This window comes from Anolis carolinensis, chromosome 6 (genome assembly GCF_035594765.1).
Source record: "Anolis carolinensis isolate JA03-04 chromosome 6, rAnoCar3.1.pri, whole genome shotgun sequence".
NCBI lineage: Eukaryota > Metazoa > Chordata > Lepidosauria > Squamata > Dactyloidae > Anolis > Anolis carolinensis.
In genome coordinates this window covers 95399231-95423748 of record NC_085846.1, presented here as the reverse complement: position 1 = coordinate 95423748, position 24518 = coordinate 95399231, and the positions used below count along the sequence as shown (strand labels likewise).

The window sequence follows — 24518 nt, the reverse complement described above, 5'->3', positions numbered from 1 at the left end:
CTAAATGCCAAGTGAGAGCTGGCATAGCCCAATGACTAAGTTAAAATCATCACCACACCACTGAGTTTTTTTTTACATATCTTTAAGCCAGAAATTGACACTTGTACTGGTCCCAATAGACAATTTTTGTTGCCCAGGACTTTCTTGGTTTCATATGAAATGACAAAAGCGAAAGTGATTGCAAGGCTACTTCCCATTCTGAAAAGCTGGTGGGAATTTTTTTGTATTACACAAACATGCTTAATATCTAAAGGGTGAAAACAGACACACATATACCAGTACATATGGCCTCAAGACTCCTCCAGCTGGGGCCACAATACCAGTAAATGTATACTTGGTCTGCCTGAATATAGTTAACTTTCTTGTCATGAAGCTAAAGTGCCATATGACTATAAGGGCGGGGAGAGGGGGAGGAGAAATTTTCAATCCAGTAACCAGAAATCCAATGAGCAAAGGAAGGACAAAAAACCTGAGTGACAAAGGGTCAACACTTTATCAGTGAAGCTATTGAAAAAATTGATACAGACAAGGGATTTTATCCCTGCTTGTATCAGAAACTCCAGGGACGCACATACTTTGCCTTGGATTAAAAAAAATATGACTAGTCCCAGAAATGTATGGGAAATATACTAAGAGATGAACTATATCATATGGCTATTTTTTTTAATCCCAGTAAGCACAGGTAAGCTCTCACCAAATTCCTAGTGTTTTTGTCAATCCTCAATGGGCATGCAATGGCATGAGAGTGTTTTAACCTTGTCCTAAAAGCAAAACCTTAGGCAAACCCCAAACCCATAGTACTTACCACTTCTCCACTGAGAGGATCATAAAATCTTTCAAGCAGCTGGACCAGTGTGCTCTTCCCGCAGCCACTGCTTCCCACAAGAGCCAATGTCTGCCCTTTTGCCACAGCAACCTTCAACCCATTGAGCACTGTGACATCGGGTCGGGTGGGATAGTTGAAGACCACATCCTTAAAGGTTGTATTACCACCAAATTGTTGCTGGAATTAAAGCAACATACTTTTCAGGGCAAAAAAGTTTCATGCAAAAGGATTCAAGGTGAGAAAAGGAGCATCGAGACACATTTTGAGACCACCCATAGGAATACCCAAATTTTGATGTCACTACAACAATCTAACACGAGGGGCATCTGACAGTTCCCATTCCATGTTAAAATAAGTGCCTTTAGCCATTTTCACACATTGGGAGTTCTGAAGATGATTGCTCCCCAACGCCAAAACCTCAGTTTCTGCACTCTTTAAAAACAGTTTAAAGGCGGAGTCCCATGGGGAACTGCCAGAAGTAGTCTTGATCATATTATAGGCTCCATTTTTAAAGTGTGTAGTAATGGGAGAGATCCTGCATCTGATGAGGTTCTAAAGGAGGCTAAAATAGTTTGTTTGCTTTTTCCACCTCTGAGTTAACAAAATGTGAAGTTCTTTTGCACTTTAAATTCAATTTATAGCAATCAAAGAAAGTTGAGGAGAAATGTGTTAGATTTCACCATCTGGAGCCATATAACACAAATGCAAATATCCTGATATGTGGAATCTAGCAATAAATAGCTAAAACAAATACAAATCTAGCAGGGCAAAGGGAAACCAAAACAGGCAATAACTTACAGGTCTCTCTCCCTTCTCACTATAATTATCTATTAAGGGTTCTCTTTCAAATAGTGCAAACAGGTGAGCAGCAGATATCTTGGCTTTGGCATAGTCTGGTGTAAATGAAGATGTCTGTCCTAATGCCATGGCACCAAAAACAATACAGGAAAACACCCTGGAAGAACAAATCAAAAATGTTACTGTGGTTAGGATGTGTTGTAAAGTCATTTTACACTTTTTGGACATTACTCTAATACCTTGTTTTACAGGGCAGTTGTGTTGTCTGCTTTGTCGCTGTTTTGTTCTAAGCAAGAGGCTTATGGTTTCACCACACTGGGCTTTTTTAGCATCCTAGGACATTTCCCTGCTAGTCCAGCGACGGATGGGCATGTTGCCCATTGCATGACATCACTGGACTTCTGGTGGAGGCCCTGCCCACAACCAGAACGGAAGCGTCCTACAAAGCTTCCCTTCAAACACGGAAGCCTACAAGTGTTATGTTGTTTCCACTGGAGCCAGCATGGATTTGTGCCGCTTCGGCAATGCTTCCCTCAAGTGATAGGGGAAGCATCGCTGTGACAAAGCAGCAAGCGGGGTGACAGAGTCACCTCTCATCCCTGCCACTTTGCCACAGAGGCTGGCAAAAAGCTGAGGGAGGGGAGTCCCCCATGGGATAAAGTCCTCAGGTGCTCCAATGTAATTCTATGGGCAACTTGCAGCAGAATTCAATTTTAGAGTAATGCTGAAAGATCTAGAATGTCTAGAAAGGTGTCCTCTGAGGTAAAACAAACAATTTATTTATTCCTGGTTTCCCGCTTGCAGCAGGGACCTTTACTCATTACCCCAGCTAGTGTGATAGTTGAGAGAGGAAGGTAATTTTGTATTGAAAGTGAAGCAGAAAGGCCCCTGCTACCAATCAAATGTGTTGATTCTGTTGAGAGCAGACAGCTGCCTGATGTACCTAGACATGATAAAAACAGTATGGAAACAATAATTTCATTCTCAAGAAACTTAGATAGTTATTATTGTCAATCTCATAATATTGTAGTTAATATGTAAAAGCATGTATGCATTTTTAAAGAGACAGATATATACTTACAAGAAAACAGACTTAAACTCCATGTATCCACCTGCCACAAGCCAAGCCCCAAATCGAAAACAACCTGCATAGGTAAAATACATCATTGCCTGGGAAACACTGAAGGTCAATCCATGAATGTGTGCTTTCTTCACTGAATTTCTGTCAAAAATGGAAGGAAAGAGTAAAGATTATTTTTTCCTTGAATGTTAATCTATAGATTATATTATTAGACTTATTCAGACACTCCCAGAAGCAGAGCATACTCTTCTTACGCTCTTCCTTGCCCTATTCACCTTACTCCATGAAAGACATCTTTATAAACAGGAGAGTATCAGAAGAGATAGTATCTGATAAGCTATTGCTAAAATGGCACAAAGACAAGAAGCAAACAAGAGAGTAAAGAATGAAATCTTTGCTCCTCGCTTTTCAAGTATTGGCCCCAAAGTCCAGTGTGTTACCTGTAGGGTACTAGCAAATTTTGTTCATACATGAATTCAAATTTTCCTTCCCGATTGAGAGAAACAACAGTTCTGATATTTCCTATGGCTTCTGTTGCGATCTGTAAAAGAAACAAATAGGCTTGGTGATAGAGAAGTAATTGATTCTGCTATTAAATGTCTCCCAGGAAACAGGGTCAGGGTTAGGTATGATATAGTCCCAATTTTGCTCCTGGGAAAAGGAATCAATCACAAGTAACGAGTTAACAAATAGCCAGCACTTGACCACCTTGATTTGATGGTTTATGGGAGGCTTACCTTTCCTGCACTTTCAAGCTCTTTCTTATCTTTCTTGGCATGTCCAGATAACATTCTCATTTCAATGAGCCCTCCTATGGCAATGATGGGCACAACAGCCAAGATTAAGAGCGTCATCTGCCAGCCATACACAAATGATATAATAATCCCTGTCCCAAGGTTAGCCAGGTTTTGGGCAAGCATAGCCAGCCTGGCCCCAGTTGCCTGAGAGAAGAGAAACACACAAGCATATACAAACATGGATCAATCATTAAGGTTGATCTCTAAGCATTCACAGTGAACAAAACTGGATGATTTGTCTCAATAAGATCAGTGAACACCTGGCACCTTGTCAATGGGAACTAATGCCACAAAGGTGTCTCTATGATTGCTAAATTGCTTCTGAGTCCTGTTTTCAAAGTGGACAAATGTTGGAAGAAATTAAAAGGTAAAGGTTTCCCCTGACTTTTAAGTCCAGTCATGTCTGCCTCTGGGATTGGTGCTCATCTCCATTTCTAAGCCGAAGAGCCGGCGTTGTCCGTAGACACCTCCAAGGTCATGTGACCATATATAACAATCCCTTCTTTTTGTGTGCCTTCAAAGTCACTTCTGACCTATAGTGATTTTATTATGGGATTATCTTTGCAAGATTTCTTCAAAGAGGGTTTCTCATCGCCTTCCTCTGAGGCTGAGAAAATATGACTTGATCAAGATCACCTAGTGCCTAGGTAGGAATTCAAATGGTGGTCTCCCAGAGTCTAGTCCAACACCTAAACCACTACACCATTCCGTTATCTGCTTTACGGTAGATTTGGCTTATTTCTTTTCTAAATCCTCTTGAGGATATAGATGACCTTTCCATCTAAATTTTGAAGTTCTGAACATGAAATCAACCCTCATCTAACTATTGCAGTACACAAAGTTCTTTGAAGTATGACACGTTGAATATCATTTAAAGAACCTTGTTGCCTTTCACAATAAAACACCTACCACAAGATAAGCTTGTCTAGAGATGAAGGCAGAGCACTGTTATTTCTTTTACAGTGTAAAATGTTCATCCCAGTTGAACTGTAGTTCATTTTATGCTACTTAAGAGCTCAGTCTAAGCTTTTACTAACAAAAGTAATCTATATTCTGAAAACTGTTGTTCAGATTTAGCAGCATTCCTGAATTATCTTTTACTTTGCTCCTTTTCAAGTCAAGTTTGTTCAAGTTAAGCAGAGGATAACACAATCAATTGGAGCCCCAGTGGTGAAATGTGTTAAAGCACTGAGCTGCTGCATTTGCAGACCAAAAGGTCACAGGTTCAAATCCCGGGAGCGGAGTGAGCGCCCGCTGTTAGCTCCAGCTTCTGCCAACCTAGCAGTTCGAAAATATGCCAATGTGAGTAGATCAATAGGTACCGCTCTGGCAGGAAGGTAATGGCGCTCCATGCAGTCATGCCGGCCACATGACCTTGGAGGTGTCTACGGACAACGTCGGCTCTTCGGCTTAGAAATGGAGATGAGCACCAACCCCCAGAGTCAGACATGACTGGACTTAATGTCAGGGGAAACCTTTACCCTTTATCTTAACACAATCAAAAATTGAGCATTTTCTCATGACATAAAACTTGAGAACAGGAAGCCTCTCAAACATTTCACACGTTTTCGCAGACAGTATATGAAAGCATATGCTACCAACTTCATTCTCCCAGCCTCTATGTTGCTATAAGATATCCCTTTGCATAGTGTTTTACCACAAATGCTAAGTTTTAAGGTTATTTCAAGTTATCAAAATATATAATATGCAATGGGTTTTGGATGTCCAGAGCAAAAGGACAGAGAATAGGAGGCCCAAATATTTTTTCCTTCCTGTTTCCTGCCATTCTTCAAATCATGCCAAAGAAAACTCCTATTTCCCTTTCCACAGTAAACAGTACACTTGCATTTTTACCAAACAACATGGGAACAGGTTGAGAAATTTCTGTTCCCAGAAACACAAACAAACAATGTTGCCTGCTACAAAATTAAGATCATTGGCCCATGCAGCTCAGTATTACCATCTCTTGACTAGCAGCACATCTCCAGGATTTAATATAGGATTCTTTCCTAGCTCTGGACCTTTATTGTATGTTTGTGTAAGATTCTTAAACAAGATTCAGTAGGATACCTTTTTAGGGTGCATCTACACTGTAGACTTAATGTAGTTTGAGCCATGGTTCAATGCTATGGAATTCTGGGATTTGTAGTTTGGTGAGGCATAAGTATACTTTGGCAAAGACAGCTAAAGAACTTGCAAAACTACAGCTCTAATGGATCCATAGCCTTGAGCCATGGCAATTAAAGTGGTGTTAAACTAGATTAATTCTACAATGTAGTCTCATTTGAACATTGCAGGGATTGGATCCCAAAAGCAGGTGCTCTGTCATTGATAATAGAAAACGCAGAAAAGTTCCCCAAACAGCAAGATTCTCCAACCATAAAATGCTATTGTTTCCTATTATTACACAGCATCAATTATGGGACTTAACTATATCTTCTGCATTGGACGACATCTACACTGCAACTAGGAATCGCAAGAAGATGGAAGTTTACATTACTTACCCCTTTCACTTCAGAAGCATCATGAGCAAGACGTGTTGTCAATGCTCCAGTACTGTTCTTAGGGTCATCAAACCAACCAATATCCTGTAATAATATAGTAAATTTTAAAGTACAAGAAACTATTGGGCTCAGTGCAAAGGGCAAATGAAAACAAGGCAAATAGCTGCAATCGAGTATTTTAACCAGGCAGAATCAGGAGACTTAAGCATCTTTGGCTTAAGAGGATTGCAATCCCAGTTCACATTGCTAAGATTTTCAAGGCAATCATACAAAGATATTGTCGAAGGCTTTCACGGCTGGAATCATTAGGGTGTTATGTGGTTTCCGGGTTGTATAGCTATGTTCCTGCAGCATTTTCTCCTGATGTTTCGCGTGCATCTGTGGCTGGCATTTTCAGAGGATCCTGAATATAGGCGGAACGTCAGGAGAAAATGCTGCTGTAACACGGCCATACAGCCCGGAAAACACACAACCCCCCATACAAAGATACTTTGGGACCTCATGATAGGATACCAACATTATCCATTAGTATGGCACTTGTAATACTTGATACCCTACAACTAAAGTGACAAAAAAGTGAACGGGACCTTCTATGGACCTAAGCAAACAACAGTTTAGAAATATATACTGGTTAATTCTGATGCTCAAAGTTTTAAATATGTAGACCAGGATTTAAACACCTACTTTAAGTTTTGTATCAAGGCATATACTCCATACAATTTGAAAGCTGATTTGCGTATTGCATATTGCCCTGGGAAAATTAAGACAACAATGAAACACCTCCATTGAATATCATGGACTGAAGCAGGGTGGAGGATGTTTCTCAAGAAAACAATGGAAAATCCCATTCCCCACTGGATTAGCAAGCAAACCACCCAACCATGCCTTCATACCTGTCTAAGCATTGCTTTGAATCCCATATAGCGAAGTTTCATCGTCAGGACCTCTCCAGCTTTGCCAAAAGTGTAGCCCTACCAAATAAAATACATTTATAACTATACTTCACCTGTGGTCCAATGGACAGAGGATTTAAAATAATTGGAATATTTTAAATAATGATTACACATGGGCTAATATTTGGATGTTTGGTCAGCTGTTGTAAAAACCCATGACCAGCATAGTTGTTTTTCTCTTTTTGTGTTTTTATTGTCTTGGTTTTGGATGATCATTGCATACAACTGAGAATAATTTAAAATAAGTTGTGCCCACATGATAGCTAAGAACCATGTGGATTTGGGGAATCAAAGGTTCTATTTCCTAGATTTCAATAGAAACATTGTAATGTGCAAAGGTGTTGCCGAAACATGGACTTGTAATAATTTTTTTTTTAAGTTGGGAATCATGAAGGTTAGCATCATGTTGCAAGAATAAGTGCTGAATTGGCTCAAAAGCATCAACTGTTTCGCTTCAGATGAAATTACTAAAGGTATGCCGTGACAAATGTATGGATGCTATTCTGCTTTCAAAATACATTTTCTCTACTGGAGAACCAAAAAGGGTTAATCTATCAGTTCTGGTAGGCGACCTATGGTCAATTAGTCAAGGCGCCAAAGCTTCTCTGACATAATAAAATAAGCTAAATATTTTTGCTGAACACACCCAAGGTGCGGACTAATAAAAATATGATACATATTGTAATATATACCTTCATTACACAATTCCACCAATATGATACTCTGCATATTCTCTTTTGCAAATGTATTGTAAGTATCATTCTATAAAATTTAAATATGTATGATAATATTCTCTATGAAATACAGCAAGCAACATTAATTTTTAAAGGCATAATAACAAATATTTTGGTTAAAAGTGGGGTTTTTTGCCAAAGCAAAAGAAAAAATAAGAGTTTGTCTTTATAACTTGAATTTTACTTTCACAATTTCTTCACTTAACCATAAAACAATACAGCTTACCTGAAGAAAAAATGTTATAAAGGAAACAATTCCAATTCCTAAGAAGAGCAATGAATACATATTGCTCCTTTCTCTTAAATTTTCTTGTTCTGCAAAAATCTGTAAGAAGATAGTCCATGTTAATTTTCTTTCATCAGCTGATATTTAAAGATTTAATGTCTCTTAGTTTGAGTGAGCCTCCTCCCCTTCAACATAATACTTTTAGAATAAAGTGAGCAATAATTTATATAGCTAAATAAACGGATCATTGTTTATCATTTCTTGTTTATGCAGCACCTATTATGCACATTTGGACTAATAAATGGTAGGTAACTTTGTTCATGTACATTTCTTTCCATTCCTTGGAGTTCTCCTACTAAGGCGTAGGACTTTATCGCATGCAGCCACCATCCCATAGCATTTTTGAGACCAATGATCCCAACAAATTACAAGAAATGGTAGCTCTTGCTATGCCATATCTCTGTGATGCTGCAACTGGGCTGCTATGCGACTCCATGGCCTGGTAGCCAGACCTGTTGGAGGAAACGCCTCCCTTGTGCAGTTTTTGTAGTTCTATAAATTTTAATTTTTAAAGGAACTTCAAAGTTTTACAAAGTTTAGTTTAAAGAAAATCAAATACATTCCTTGCTTGTTGAGAGGTACTTAGGAAAACGGAATGCCCCTTGATGTCATTTTTGTGCCAGCTGCCAGCACAAAACTGGCTGGAGATTATCACACAGGGAAATCCTTGGGTTGTGGCCTAATCAGTGGCTATTGACAGGTTTTGACCATCAATAACAAGGGATGACTTGGTCGCAGGGAGTTAGCAGACCATCAACAGGTAGCACACAACATCATGACATAGGGACCATCCCCAAAGATTCTGGCTTCATGTTGATTTGCCACCTCCATGTGATAAGGTCCTTTGAATATTCCTGAATGATATTTTTTATCTCCCTAGATAAGTGAGAAGGAGCAAGTCCCTCATTTCATTTTGAACCAGCTTTAGCTCCTTCAGTTAAGATTTCTGCATTAATTTCTAAACAGGAAAACATGGAAGATATATCACATATTTGAAGGGCAAACTAAGTTGTGGTTGGTACTTAAAAACATAGAAACATAGAATCATGGAGTTGGAAGAGAATATAGGGTCATCCAGTCCAAGCCCCTGCCATGTAGAAAAAGCACAATCAAAGCCCCCCCCCCCCCCGACAGATGGCCATCCAGCCTCTGTTTAAAAGCTTTCAAAGAAGGTGCTTCCACCACATGCCAAGGCTTCTTCTTCTTCTTCATTCACACAGTCGTCTCCGACTCTTTGTGACCTCATGGACCAGTCCACACCAGAGCTCCCTGTTGGCCGTCGCTGCTCCCAGTTCCTTCAAGGTCAAGCCAGTTATTTCAAGGATACCATCCATCCATCTCACCCTTGGTTGGCCTCTCTTCCTTTTGCCTTTCATTTTCTCCAGGCAGTGAGTCCCATTGTTGAACAGCTCTTACAATCAGGAAGTTCTTCCTAATGTTCAGGTGGAATCTCCTTTCCTATAATTTGAACCCATTGCTCCAGATCCTAGTCTCCAGGTCAGCAGAAAACAACTCTGCTCCATCTTCCTTATGGCATCCTTTCAAATATTTAAACATGTTGATCATGTCTCCTCTCAACTTTCTCTTCTGCACGCTAAATAACCAGCTCTTTAAGCCGCTCCTCAGCGGGCATGGTCTCCAGACCTTTGATCATTTTAGTCGCCCTCCTTAATACATTTTAGTCACTCTCCTTAATACTTAATGCTCAGTAACATCACCAGATCTCAGGTTTTAGCCTTTAAATGGCAACATTACAGTGACTTAATACACATGTAATACAGGAATAATATGAACCCCCTGTTTATTGACATAGAATGCATAATAACAACCAGTGTGGCTTTTGTCACTCAAAGCTATTAAGGATTCAGCCTGGAAGAGATGCTATGGAAATATTCATACTTGCAGTTTCTTACTACAAAGTTACCTTCATTAGGATCAATTCTGGCTTGAAACATTCTACACTGAAATGCAGCTTTTGAATATTAAATACATCACATTCTGTATACTCACCCCTATGATTTCTGAGAAAACAACTGAAAATGCAGGCTGCATGGCTCCGTTGATGATTGCAGAGAGTGTTCCCACTAAAAAGTAAGGCCACTCAGATTTATTGAGGCTCATGATTCTCAAAAATGAAACAGGGGGCAGATTTTCATCCTGGAATACAGAAATACTTTTAATTGATTTTTCTGATAATTTTTCTGACTTAAATCCTGTAGTGTTTGATCAATGATAGCCTAAAACTCTTAGGACATATATGTTCTCAGCAGGCCCTCCTCAGTAGGAGAGGAATCAATCACACACTACAAACAAGTAGCATTAGTTTGAAATTCTCTCAAATCAAAATATAATACTAGAGTTTGTGAGATCCTGGATTTGTGTACCGTTAAGGAAACAAAACATTCCCAGAGTTCATGTCCTGTAAATGCCATTATCATAAGTCAAAAATGACACTGGCCATGAACAAATAAAGATTTCTGTAGCCTTGGGTGAAACTTAATGTCTGCAGACATATAAAACATCTAAAAGGAACACAATATGGGGATGATTTCAAAAACAGCTCAATGTGAACTGGGCATACTGGGTGGCCAGCCATTACTGAGAGAGGGAGAAATGGAAGAAATTGTGGTTGGCACTGAACAAGATCACACTTCACACTCCAGCACTCTGTTGCAGATCCTAATTGAGGAAGCAAATACCATCAGCAGGGTGGCAACTGAAAGCAGAGGCACTTACAGGCTGAACAGTTTGGACCTCCGGGTCTTCATCCGATGCTTCTGGGTTTTTTACGCTCCTGCGAGTTGAACGTCTTCTCACTCCATTTGAAAGAACACGTTTCAATGGTTCTTGTTTTTGGAAACTGGGCTCATTTTCATCAGATTCCTCTGAGTGAACCTCCGTGTCAATGGACTGAAAATAAAGAACAGCTACTCTTCATGACCAAAATACCCTCACGATATTAGATCTAAGTTTGCTTGCATCAAACGTCTTTTATACGTCTCAGGAAGCTCTCATTGATTGCCTTTTTGTGTGGCAGGGGTATTGTGTGGCCACTGCAGATGCTGATGTATTGCAATACCCAGCAGCCTTAGTTAGTACAGCCAATGATGCAGAATGCTGGGAGTTATACTTCAACAATATCTGGAGGCTGATATGATCTAACCATTGACTATTCCAATATGTAGCTACACTTGGCGACATAGTATGAAATATATGGCAGCACTTTTTTATTTTTAAAATTCCCAGACTACCATAACAAATAAAGAAGCATAATCTAGTCTCAAAGGAATTAATATCTCCAAAAGTTACAAAATGTCCCTGGCATCAAAGGAAAGAATTGCTGCAAATGTAAAGTATTCAGATGCAAATGAAAACAGGCTTCCTGGGACCTTAATATTTCTGCTGGCAAGTTATGCCTGAGGAAATTTCATCTTCTAGGCAACAGTTAAACATGCAGGAGCCCTGCCTTGTTTTATTTTTGGCCATCCTAATTTCCACTCAATCATCATTCAAAGCAGGGAGAGAAATGGAAATCACTTCGTGCCAGACAAAAAATATCAGTTCTGCGATGAAGTAGATCAGTGGTTCTTAACCTGAGGCCCCCAGATGTTTTTGGACTAGGTAAAGGTAAAGGTTTTACATTTTTACATTAAGTCTAGTCGTGTCTGACTCTGCGGGTTGGTGCTCATCTCAATTTCTAAGCCAAAGAGCCGGCATTGTCCGTAGACACCTCCAAGATCATGTGGCCAGCATGACTGCATGGAGCACCATTATCTTCCCACCGGAGCGGTACCTATTGATCTACTCATATTTACATGTTCTCGAACTGCTAGGTTGGCAGAAGCTGGGGCTAACAGCAGGCGCTCACCTCGCTCACCAAATGTGAACTGCTGATCTTTCGGTCAGCAAGTTCAACAGCTCAGCTGTTTAACCTGCTGTGTCACCGGAGGCTCCGTGGCCTACAACTCCCAAAAATCCCAGCCAGTTTACCAGGATTTCTGGGAGTTGAAGACCAAAAACATCTGGGGACCCCAGGTAGATAACCACTGCAGTAGATGGTGCAAGAGAGCCAGCACAGTATAGTGGTTTGAGTGCTGAATTATGATTCTGCAGAGCAGAGTTCGAATTCCTGCTTGCCCATGGAAACACACTCTCCCCACCTCAAAGAAAGGCAAAATCAACCCCCCTTGAACAAATCTTATCAAGATTAGGATCGCTATGGGTCAGAAATGACTTGAGGTCCAGAGCAACAAGACAGAATATTCCTATGCATGTCTAATCAGAAGAAAACCCACTGAACTCAATAGAATTTCTTGGAATACTTTTTGAAGGAATTCTCTACAACAGACAGATACAGCTGCTTACTTATTATGAAGACATAGTAGGTTAGGTTTAGAAGATTACAAATATAGCTATACTTTTTCCTAATTATTACAGGATTACTCTTATTTTATGTACATGTACTGGAAGAAAAACAATCTTTATTATTCCACTGAGTTCAAGGAATAGGCCATGTCTGATTCCTTGAGTGCAATGGAAGAAAGATGAAATATAATGCAAATTAAATAAATGAAATAGACATAGTTAATATAAAGTCTGAATAAAATATAACTTCCAGGCTCTTTTCATTCTCAAAGGGAGAGGAATAAATTAAAATTATACCTGCATATTGACCAGTTTGTAATAAACTCCTTTCCTTTTCATAAGTTCATTATGAGATCCTTGCTCTGTGATGGTGCCATCTTCAAAAGCAGCAATCAGGTCTGCGTTTCGGACTGTAGACAAACGATGGGCTATCACTATTGTGGTACGGCCTTCCCTCGCCTGAAAAGACACAGATAAATGCAATCAATCCCCACCCAGACAAATTAAATTTCTTAAGAGAAGAAAGTGGGAAGATATAATAACAACAACAACAACAACAACAACAATATATCTCAGGGTTGCCTTTCGATGCAGAATTCAGAACAAATGCAATTAAGGCCAAGAAAAATCAGCCAGTGACCCAAAATGCTGACTGTGCAAGGAAGCTGATGAAACCATTGATCATATCCTCAGCTGCTGTAAGAAAATTGCACAGACGGACTACAAACAGAGGCACAACTATGCAGCCCAAATGATTCATTGGAATTTATGTCACAAGTGCCACCTCCCACCAGTAAAGAACTGGTGGGATCACAAACCTGCAAAGGTAATGGAAAATGAATACGCAAAAATACTGTGGGACTTTTGAATCAAGACTGACAAAATTTTGGAACACAGCACACCAGACCTCACGGTTGTGGAAAAGAAAAAAGTTTGGATTATTGATGTCGCCATACCAAGTGACAGTCAAATTGATGAAAAACAACAGGAAAAACTCAGCCGTGATCAGGAGCTCAAGATCGAACTGCAAAGGCTCTAGCATAAACCAGTACAGGTGGTCCTGGTGGTGATCGGCACACTGGGTGCCATGCCAAAAGATCTCAGCCGGCATTTGGAAACAATAAACATTGACAAAATTACGATCTGTCAACTGCAAAAGGCCACCTTACTGGGATCTGCGCACATCATCCGAAGATACATCACACTGTCCTAAATGCTTGGGAAGTGTTCGACTTGTGATACGAAATCCAGCATATCTATCTTGTTTGCTGTGTCATACTATGTCGTTGTGTCAGTAATAATAATAAAATAATAATAATAATAATAATAATAATAATAATAATAATAATAATAATAATGATGTCTCAGGGTTGCCTTTCATCTGGTTTAAAATTAGCCACACCTGCCCCAGATTAAAGTATTCAGTGCACCTTTTTAAAATGCTACATGAGGTTTAAAATAGATGACCTGTTCATGTGTTCATGATTTTTCTGGTGAAGGGTCACAAAAGTTCAGGCTATAATCTCATATCCTAGGATTCTAAGAACAGTACGTATGTATATGACTACACTATCAACAGCAAAATTGCTTTGTAAACTCTTGGAAATTCTTTTATGACTCTTTCTGCCTCTCACGATAGAATTAATGATTTGCCTAATGCCATCCAGGGAATGGCATAGGTAACCCAGGGATAGATCCCCCACATTGAAATCCAATAATGTTCTCTGGTACTTTGAACCATATCTTCGGAAAGCTACTTGTTTTCTCTCAATAGTGACAGAAAGAAGTGTGTTCTGTAAAGGCTATAATTCAGACCTCTTTGTTCAGAAGTCTTCCTTGGGTCTATTTGAATAGACTTGGGATGATATTATTATTATTATTATTATTATTATTATTATTATTATTATTATTATTATTATTATTATTATTCTAGTTCTTACCCACTTATCCTCATGGCTTCAGGCATCTTACAGAATAATTAAACATATAAACATTGCAAAAAAGCCACGAATACACATATTATAATGTATTTCTATAAAAGATACATATTAAAATGTATTTCTATAAAATACATATTAAAATACACAAAACAGAGATTAAACAAAGGACACACATTTAAAATTCATACTTAAAAATGAAGGCAATGGTCCAATTGCACCCCCTTTAAATGCAATATTGAACATTCATTAGTTTTGTGCTAAACTTTTTGCAACTTGCTATCATGTTAATAAATCTTTAATTCATATTAAAATCCTCCTAGAAGGAGCATCCCAGAGGAAACCTGACAAAATAATTACACTGAGATACATGTTTTGGTGTCTCAAATATGTGAGATCTGAGAGGCAGAGAAGGAAATATGGTAATAGGATACAGGGTGGGCCAGATGGGTGAAAGAGGCATGTTTGCATTACCGCTCTGATAGACTTTTTATTTGGTGTGTGTTGGAAGAGCGGTAGTCTTATACAGCGAGTATATCCCAAACTCTATATTTTAACTAGAAAAGTTGGGGGTTGTCTTATATGCCCAGTCGTCTTATACATCAGAAAATACAGTATATAATTTTAAATTGGGCTGTGTTATTAACTTCTTGCCTCTCTCCTTTTCCGCTTGTTCTACCTTCCAGAGCAGCTCCTGCAATCCATTTTATCCTTCAAAGGAAATAAGGGATTGGCTTTTAGAAATTCCTTCCAAAGGCTACAGCTTTTGGTCTATTTTGATTATTTGCAGCAAGCCCTAGGCTTTGTTTATAGAGTCTCTGCCCTAGATGACCATCTACCTTCAGTGCAATGCATAATATTTTGTGGTGTGCTTTATTAACTCTCTAAAACTGAAATACACGCAGCAGAAACAGAATAGGAATAACCTTGGTAAATATGTGCATAAGTACCACTAAGTCACCTGTTGAGTTATGGTGACCCTTTGAATTTCATAAACAAGGGGTACTTTCCTAAAAGCACAGCATATCTGCATTCCAGCTATTTATTCAGGTTTGATTTTACCCAGAAAGGCTATGAACACCTCGACCCTCACTCTTTGCCCCACCAGTCTTGGCTTGGTGCCACATCACTCTCCTCGGCACTGCTATTTCTTCCAACATTTCATAAAGGAAAACTGGAGCAAATGTAACAAAACAACAGCAGAGAGTGATGAAGATGGCAAAAATTACACAGCCCAACAAAAAACTGTTCTTGCTGTCTTGATTTTAGGCTTGTTTCTAGAGTTATTTGGGACACTTGATTCAGAAAGCTGCATTGGATAGACTAGACTGGACTACTATCATGTCCAGTCAAAAGGGTCAAGGCTAATGTCAGACTTTTAGATGAGGACAGACCTTGTCCAATGCTGCTTGAACCACAGCTTCACTTTCCGTATCCAAAGCTGACGTTGCCTCGTCCAGCAAGAGAATCTTGGGATTCCGAACCAGAGCCCGAGCAATGGCTATCCTTTGCTTTTGACCTCCACTTAGTTGTGCCCCTCTGTCTCCAACCATAGTTTCAAACTTCTGCAAGACAGAAAACATATATTTCCTTCATTTATTTCTCAAAGTATAAATGAATAAGGGTAGCTACACTTTCCTTTGATGCGAGGAAAGCTCCTGGAGTAAACAGTCAGACTGAATGATTGATTGCTTGACTGATTGCATAAATACCCTACATTTTGTGCCAAAGTCCAAGCCAGCCTGAAAGGCAGGTGACAAATGTATTAAATATACCAATAATAAATATCCATAGTGACATGGTTTATTTTTTCCTTACAGCAAATACCTTGTATGCTCAATGCTAGAAAAATATTTGCACCACACCTTCAGCATTTCAGGAAACATGCTGTCTCCACCCTCCACGAATTTTCTCTATTTGAACTAAAAGACTTTCTCCTCCTGTGTCTGTTGGCTTTGCGGTCTCTTTTAACTTTATTATTATTTCTTTAATAAATACTTCCTTTTGAAAAATAACAACTAAGTGTATCAATGGACCTCAAGGCCAGTACACACACACACAAGTAAAAATAAATTATTTCTTTACTGATAGAAATCCCTTAAGCACTATCCTTTCAAAGACATACATTTCAAGGCAATGGTTCTCAATCTGTGGGTCCCCAGGTGTTTTGGCCTACAACTCTCAGAAATCCCAGCCATTTTACCAGCTGTTTGGATTTCTGGGAGTTGAAGACCCAAATATCTGGGGACCCACAGGTTGGGAACCACTGTCTTAAGGCTAAATGTATGTGTGTGTATGTTTTCAAGTCACCAGTTGACTTATGGTGACCCATTAATTTCATAGTTTTCTTAGGCAAAGAATACACAAAGGAACAGACTATTAATTAACATTAATGGTACAAATCCTTCTTCCTTCTCTGAATATTTATTTATGCTTTATTTAGCTAAGTGTAATTTGTTAACCAATGCTTTTAAAAATTAACTCCAATCAGTCCTAGTCAACAGTGAGTGACGATTTGCAATTGTCACATATACATACAAACAGTGTATTTCAGATATTGTATTAATATTTTGGTGTTGTGATTCCTTTTTTTCATCCTCATGATTACGTTCGACCTTGACATTAAGCAAATGAAACTTCATTAAAACTTGAAATAAAAAAAGAAGTGAGGGGTGATGACAACTGTAGCCCGTAAACATTTGAAATGCCACAGTTGCCCATCCCCACTTTAGAACAGGAGATGGCAAACGGATATCTTGATTTCTCACATCAGGCAACTTCATGATGAAGTCATAGGCATTGGCTTCTTTGACGGCTTTCTCCATCTCTTCCATGGTGACGCCTTCGCGGCCATAGCGAATATTTTCTGCAATGGTGGTGGCAAACAGCACAGGCTCCTGGTTCACCACGCCTATAATTTCCCTCAGATACCTTATATTTAGGGTCTTAATATCCTGTCCATCAATTGTGACCTACAATGGAACAAAATCACACAACAGAGATTCCAGGTTAGGAATATTGGCCAAGTATTAGAATCAGAAAATGTAAAAAGAATCAAAAGATGTCAATGAGTGGAATATATAGCTTATAAAAGGGAACACAAGAGAAGGGAATATTGAGATAGGAATGGTGGGGAGAAAAAGTGGGACTGAGATGCCACATGTCCAAATTGACATAATACAGTTCTCTATTTCGAAAAGATGTTAGAAAAAACAAAGCATAGGGTTGTTATTTGAAGGAACCCCAATTTCAGGCTCAATTTAAACATAATTATATGAAGGGAAAGCACCAAGGGCCTTTAAATGGGACAGCTGCTCTTTTTGTCACTTTCCCCAAGATTTTATATTACAATATTTCGCTTCTTTCTAAATTTACACCTTTGTGGTCCTTTTTGTCCTTCTATTTTTAGACTTTTAGACATTTCCACATGCATTTCTACTTTTTTCAGACATGCATTTCTACTTTTAGACAAGTCTGCTAAGTGGCTACCAACAAAATGTTTGGGAGAGAAAGTTATAAAAATCTGAGGGAAAGCTAGAAAAGCAGGACAGTCTGGAGTGCCTTATGCTTAATGTCACTTACTCAACCCTTTTGCTCAACTTTTAGGTTGGGGTGTAATTCTTGTTTTAGGCAAAATAATTTTACCTTCTTCATGTTTTTTCTGTGATACAGATTTTTTTTTTAAAATTGAACTCTTGGGTTAGGTTTTATGTATTTCATTATTTTTCTGACTTATTTTATTAGGAAAGCAGGATATTTTAAAGTGCACTCTATACCTCAGATCTGCATGAGTACCATTACATTTAATTCAAAGCACTTAGACAACTTTTCAGAAGGTGAAGGGAAAGGATTCCTGATTTTTCCACCCATCTGCTTTCACTAAGTAGAGGAATTTGGACTGGATCAAGTATCTTACCATGCCTTCCAGAGGATCATAAAATCTCTGTATCAATTGGACTGTTGTGCTTTTCCCGCAGCCACTGCTGCCTACCAGAGCTACTGTCTGGCCACTGTTAACCTTCAGATTCAGCCCTTTTAGCACCTGAGTGAGTAAACACATGAAGATGCACAAGATACTGTGAAATATGGTGTATCTAGAGTTTAGGTTATTGCACTTAGAATAAAATACGCAACCTTTGGAGACAGAAGTTTGCATGATTCCTAGTCTTTCTGGTACAGTTTGAAACAATTTACCCAGAATGTTAGTTGGTTTCAGCTCTCATTAGGATGTACTATACTATGCCTCATAGGAGCAAACCAGTAAGTCTATGAGTTGACTGCAATTACATATTTTAAACACAATCCAGACTGCACACTGAATTTTCTTCAATGTTCACAAAAAAAACCCCACAAGGCTTAAACGAATGTGGATAATCTATACTGATTTAGTTCATGATACCTGGACATCTGCTCTTGCTGGATAACTGAAATGCACATTGTGGAAAGCCATGTCTCCTTTAATGTGGTCAGGTTTGTAACCAGATTCTGAGAAGCTGTCAATCTGAGGTTCCTAAATAAAAATAATAATAAATTAGTGGATTCTGGACTTTACCTACAAATGATTTCACACCATTATCTCTAGTGCCTTTTACAAAGCTAGGCAGGAATCCATCTTGGTCTTGGGGTCAGAATAAAAAGATCTTTTTCATTACATTTCAAGGAAAACGGCACCTATAACCCAGCCCTTACTTCTTCCATAGCCTCCCTATTATGGATCTGTTGGAAACATCAGTTTAAGATAGATATTTTCTCCCTTAAATTGCTACAGTCCCAGGATTCCTATTTCTCTCTACCTTCCTCTCCACCTCTAGAGAGAGAACAAACAGAAGTGGGTTTGGAAGCAATGTTGCACTTCATTTCAATTGGGTTGATGATCGCATTAAATTGTGCAGACTTGTCCACTAATATTTCCCCCTCCTCACATGTTATCTAGTATGTATGTTTTTAAAAAAATATATAGAAGACATGCCACTCAAATTGTCATCAGGAATGCAGCTCACAGGAAAGTAGATTCAACCTTTTGGTTTTTGGCAAAGTTCTATTGCTACTATTAGCACAAATGGGGGGAAATGTTCACTAGAAAATCTCTTTTTTCCTACAAGACCAAATATAGGCATTCCCCAAGTTCTGAACAAGGTAGGTTCTATAGATTTGCTCTTCAGTTGAATGTGCTTGTAAGTTGGAATAGGTACATTTTAAAAGTCTAACTCCAGCCACACACACACACACACACACACACACACACACACGCACGCATGGGATAGTACAGGGAAGGGTTAACAAGCATCTCTGTGATGTTTGTGTTGCTGTCTGTGCCCCTGTTCAGAAGATTTCACCTCACTTCCTGTCCCTGTGATAACTGGATTGGGAAACAAGGATTGTTGAGAAAGCTTCAGAGAAGACATCTTTTCTCCATTTCAAGAGTGAATTTCTCTTCTGGGGGGTAGAGTTCTCTTACTTCCTGTTGTCTCACCCCCGTTCTTAACATGGAGTCATTTGTAAGTCGGATGTTTCTGTGGGGATTGCCTATACTGGTCTTCAAAGAGAGATTTTCCTCATGACCACAGCAGGAGTTACACCCTCCCACTATACCCAATAAAATCATCATCTCTGCCCCACATATTTACAACCAAGACAAACATTATTTCCACACTTTTATAGAGTTGAACAGTCTTTACACTTTCTGTTACCTCTCTATATATGCGTACAAGGTATATAAAAAACATTCTTAAATGTTGCATTTAGGCTTGGTTCCATGTCCAAGCTATCTCATTATATTCAAAATGTAAATAGTAAAAACATGTATTCCAAAATCCAAAAAAAAAATAATCCCAAATTTCTGGTCTCAAGCATTTTCCATAAAGGATACTCAACCTGTTCTATATTACTTCTTAAAATTTATCATACGTGAATTGGATTGATACTTTAAGGCAGACCAAGGCAGGCAGTGTCTTCTGCATCTTCCGCATCAATTAGTACTGACTATTAGCCTCTTATTTATTGTTCATTTTGTGTTTTATACAGTTGGTCAGTGAGAATTAGGGAGAAACCATTAATGATAGATGCTATGACTAGCATTCAAAGAAGTACTTCAGACATAAACAGGAGTTTAGGAACAGCCAATGGAAATGTTTATTCTGAACAACACACTTCCCAATGCCAATTTTAAACATTTCCTTTGTTTCTGTTGTGGCTTGTGGTGTGGCATCAGAAACAGCCCTTAAGCATAGAGCTATTCCCATTCTTTTCTGGATTCAAGCCAAGAATGATTACAAATCTATACTAACATAAAGACTTCTTGACTTTCCATTGCAAGTCATGGCTCTAACAACAAGACTTACATTGTCTATGATGTTGTAGATTGCATAAGCAGCTCCTCTGGCAATAGCAAAGGCTTCTAGGTTTGGAGACGCCTGGCCGAGGCTGAATGCTCCAATCAGGACAGCAAAGAAGATCTTTTGAAATGGAAGAGGAAGATATTGATAATTCTTCATTCATTCATTCGAGTTAAAAAGCTTCCATATGATGTTAAATGTCATGTGGATGAATTTGAATGTTTATCTACCAAAGCAAACAAAGACAGAGAGGAAAGGAATACACTCCCCATCATCTGCTAATTCAGAGCACAAGGTCACAAACTCAAGGCACTGCTCAAAGACAGGGCAAAGATTAAGTGCTGCAAATTCCACATTACTGGCACATTGGCTGAATTTTGTTGAGATTCCTATGCTAGCAGGCATATTTATCTATGTCAGTACAGGATACATGCTGCATTTTACAACAATGCAGCAACAACAACACTGCAACAATACTACAACTTATATTTCCTTTTCATATAGCATTAAGGAATGGATATAAGTCTGAATATGCAACATCCTCTCTCAACAGCAGATAGCTACTTTATTTATTTATGCAAATAATGGAATGTTCCAGTGTATTAAATCCTATCGCAATTAATTATATAAACATCCAAATATTTATAGTTCTACATGGGAAAAAGTCTAATGCAGCCTTTGTATGCATCATATTCTCTAACTGTTCTAATTTGTTAGAGAAAATCCTGATTAATCCTCTGTTGTCCCACTATGTCAACAGCTTTAAAATATCTATTTCTTCCTTGCAGTTTCTTCCTTTGTCCTCAGCTTGCTGTCTTGTATGCTCTTCCTCATTACTAACTTGTAGCGCCTTGAATATACTCTGATGGTAACAGGCCACATGTGTGTCCTGGTTTGCATAGAATCATAGAGTTGGAAGAGACCCCAAGAGGCAAAAATCCAACCCCCTGCCATGCGGGAACACACAACCAAAAGACCCGTGACAGCATATCACACTATTGAACAGTTCTTTGGTAATTCTTTCTAATGTTTAGGCGGAATCTCGTTTTCTGCCATTGTTCCATGTCCTAGTCTCCAGAGCTGCAGAAAAGAAGCTGTGCCACTCCTCAATTTGACATGTTTTCAAATATTTAAACATGTCTCTCATGTCTCCTTCTCTCAGCCTTGTTTTTTAGAAGCTAAACATACCCAGCTCCTGAAGCCATTCCTCATAGGGCCTGGCTTCTAAACCTTTGATCATCTGGTCACCCCCCCCCCTTCTTTGGCCTCATTCTAGTTTGTCCATATCTTTCTTGAACTGTGAGGCCCACAACTGGACAGTGTTATCCACATTGTTGATTCATGTTCAGCTTATGGTCTACTAAGACTCCTAGATGGACCGTTTCCAAGCCAGGCATCGCCCATCCTATATCTGTGCATTTAATTTTAACAGCCTAAGGGTAGTACTATATATATTCACCTAAGGAATGCTGACTATTGTGGTGCATTAGAAATAAAGCTAGAAAGGGAGGGAGGGAGGGAGATTAAAAGCCTTGTGCAGTTCCCCAATCCCCACCCTCTCTTAACCTTTTATATGATGCCAGTAGGAGTGCAGGTGGAGACGTGAAGAGCCTCCCCAAATCATAATATACAACTTCTTTTGACTTGCCTATTCACTTGAGCCTAGTGTGGAAATTGGCAAGGGGACTGTTTTGAGACATTGCCTGTTGCACAATGAAAGGAAGTGAGCGCCCAGGTCAGGGGAAAAGCCAAGGACGGACTTAGCTGTCCGAACTTTTGGGAACTGAAGAAGGAAGTTCAGGCAAGGTCAGGAACAAGTAGCCAGGGATGAAGCAAACAGATATCAAGGAAGTGCACAAATTTAGGGTAGAGAAGAGCAAAGTAAAGGATGCTTAGGAACCAATTAAACAGATGCTAACATGTGCTCTCAAAATGAAATGCAAACATGGCTCTTCCATGTGATATAGTTCAAGAGAGGCTTCTGGGGCTCCCATACAGCATAGTTCACTGCCGTATGCTGGTTGAGGGTTCTGTAACATGTAGTCCATTTCCAATATCTGATATGAAACACAGACACCAGAAAGAGATACAGAAAGCTATCACCCCCTGTGCAAGACAAAGGGTGCATCTATACCATAGAATCAATGCAATTTGACACCACTTGAACTACCATGGCTCAATGCTATGGAAACATGGGAGTTGTAGTTTTGCAAGATATTTAGCCTCCTCTTTCAAGGAGTGCTGATGACTCATCAAACCACAAGTCTCATAATTCAACAGCATTGAGCCAAGACGTTCTTCCTAAAGTTTAGGTGGAATTTTTCCCCTGTAGTCTGAATCCATTGCTCCACTTCCTAGTATCTGCAGCACAGAAAGCAAGATTGCACTCTGCTTAATAGGAACTCCTCTCAAATATTTAAACATGTATGCCATGCTACCCTTTAACCTTTTATTTTCCATATAAGCAAATCCCTTATTTTGTCTGAATAATAATAACAACAACAACAACAACAACAACAACAACAACTTTATTTTTATACCCCGCCTCTATCCCCGCAAAGGGGACTTAGGGCGGCTTACATGGGGCCAAGCCCAATAGCAATATAAAACAATAGCAATATAAAACACAACAATTGTGATGACTCATGGGCCATGTAGTCCCGTTCCTAACGCTGTTGTGACAGATGAAGAGGAAAACTTGGGTTTTCCACCATTTCAGCCAGAATTGGAACTTTCCCAGCCTGAATTGGAGCCCTTGCACCTGCAAGAGGTTTGCCTTCCAGAAATCTGCCAAACAAGCCCTGAGTCAGAATCTCCCCCATTTTCTCGCCGTAGTTATTATCAACAACAAAAAGGAGTTCAGCAGGCTAATCGCAGAAGCCTGAGAATCGCAGCCAGGCATTCAGCTGATTAAGACTGCTTCCATGAGAAATTCTAGGGAGTCATGCATCTGGACACAGAGATTGACTTTCGGTTCTGATTCCCCAGAGAAGTGTTCTTTGGTGGGAAAACGAGACCCTATTTAGGTTCCCTGCCCCGAAGGAATCTTGCGGAGTCAATTCGTCAGCTACTGGAGTAGGCTGTGTGTGGACAGCGCTATTCCCGTTTCCAAGCCTCGTTCCTGTTTCCAAGCCTTCGTTCACGTTTCCAGCCTTGTTTCTGTTTCACGGACCTTGCCTTGCTTCCCGGACCTTGCCAAGTAATTACCACGGATCTTGTCCCTGTTCCTCGTTCCTTGTTGCCTTGAATCAAGCTATTTCCTTGCCTTGCCTAAGTTTCATGGACTAAAGGACCTTGTCATCTCCCCTCACTTTGCTTGGCAAAGTGAGTGTTTCGGTTACTGGATTACAACTTTGGACCTTACTATTTCATATTGGACATTGTTTTCCTGGATTATATTTGACCTTTCCTGAAAGGACATCTTCTGAACTATATTCTACACTTATTTTTATTGCCTTTACTTATTTCCTTAATAAAGATATTAGATAGATTCTGGCCTCTGTGTATGGTTATTGGTGCTCTGCAGCCTGGGTCGTGACAACAATAGACAAAAAACATGCATAATTATAAAAATTTAAACATTAGCCAATAAAAACAAATGACAAGAACTAATAAAAACATGGATTAAAACGCAGAGGTTGTAAAAGTAGACTGGGTAAGGTGCACCATATAAATATTGTAAACACGAGGTGACTGATAAAGTGCTGCAAATTCTTGGAAGTGCAAATTGGGATGGGAATAGACCCTGTGTCTTTATCAAGTTGACATAGGTAAAAAGTGCAAACCGGTACAGGAATGGTCACAAATACAGATTGCTATGAGGACGAGCAATCTTTAACTAAAGGCCTGAGTAAAGAGCCAGGTTTTCAAGCTCTTTCTGAATGCTCTTTCTGAAGCTCTTT

General features: G+C 39.2%; 1 protein-coding gene across 2 annotated transcripts in view; it reads right to left on the bottom strand.

The window, feature by feature from the left end:
- Positions 1 to 24518, bottom strand: part of LOC100555474 (ATP-dependent translocase ABCB1) — a 55700-nt gene that overhangs the window by 5629 nt on the left and 25553 nt on the right. For both annotated transcript variants that reach the window (XM_016994314.2, XM_016994312.2), the window contains exons 11-26: positions 20623 to 20736; positions 18681 to 18791; positions 18198 to 18323; positions 17050 to 17253; positions 15676 to 15846; positions 12642 to 12803; positions 10716 to 10889; positions 9990 to 10136; positions 7920 to 8018; positions 6900 to 6977; positions 6007 to 6090; positions 3443 to 3646; positions 3146 to 3246; positions 2706 to 2846; positions 1625 to 1781; positions 806 to 1003 (exon numbers count right to left, since the gene is read on the bottom strand). In XM_016994314.2, the coding sequence (XP_016849803.1) occupies positions 806 to 1003; positions 1625 to 1781; positions 2706 to 2846; positions 3146 to 3246; positions 3443 to 3646; positions 6007 to 6090; positions 6900 to 6977; positions 7920 to 8018; positions 9990 to 10136; positions 10716 to 10889; positions 12642 to 12803; positions 15676 to 15846; positions 17050 to 17253; positions 18198 to 18323; positions 18681 to 18791; positions 20623 to 20736 (2271 nt within the window). The remainder of the gene's footprint in view (positions 1 to 805; positions 1004 to 1624; positions 1782 to 2705; positions 2847 to 3145; positions 3247 to 3442; positions 3647 to 6006; positions 6091 to 6899; positions 6978 to 7919; positions 8019 to 9989; positions 10137 to 10715; positions 10890 to 12641; positions 12804 to 15675; positions 15847 to 17049; positions 17254 to 18197; positions 18324 to 18680; positions 18792 to 20622; positions 20737 to 24518) is intronic.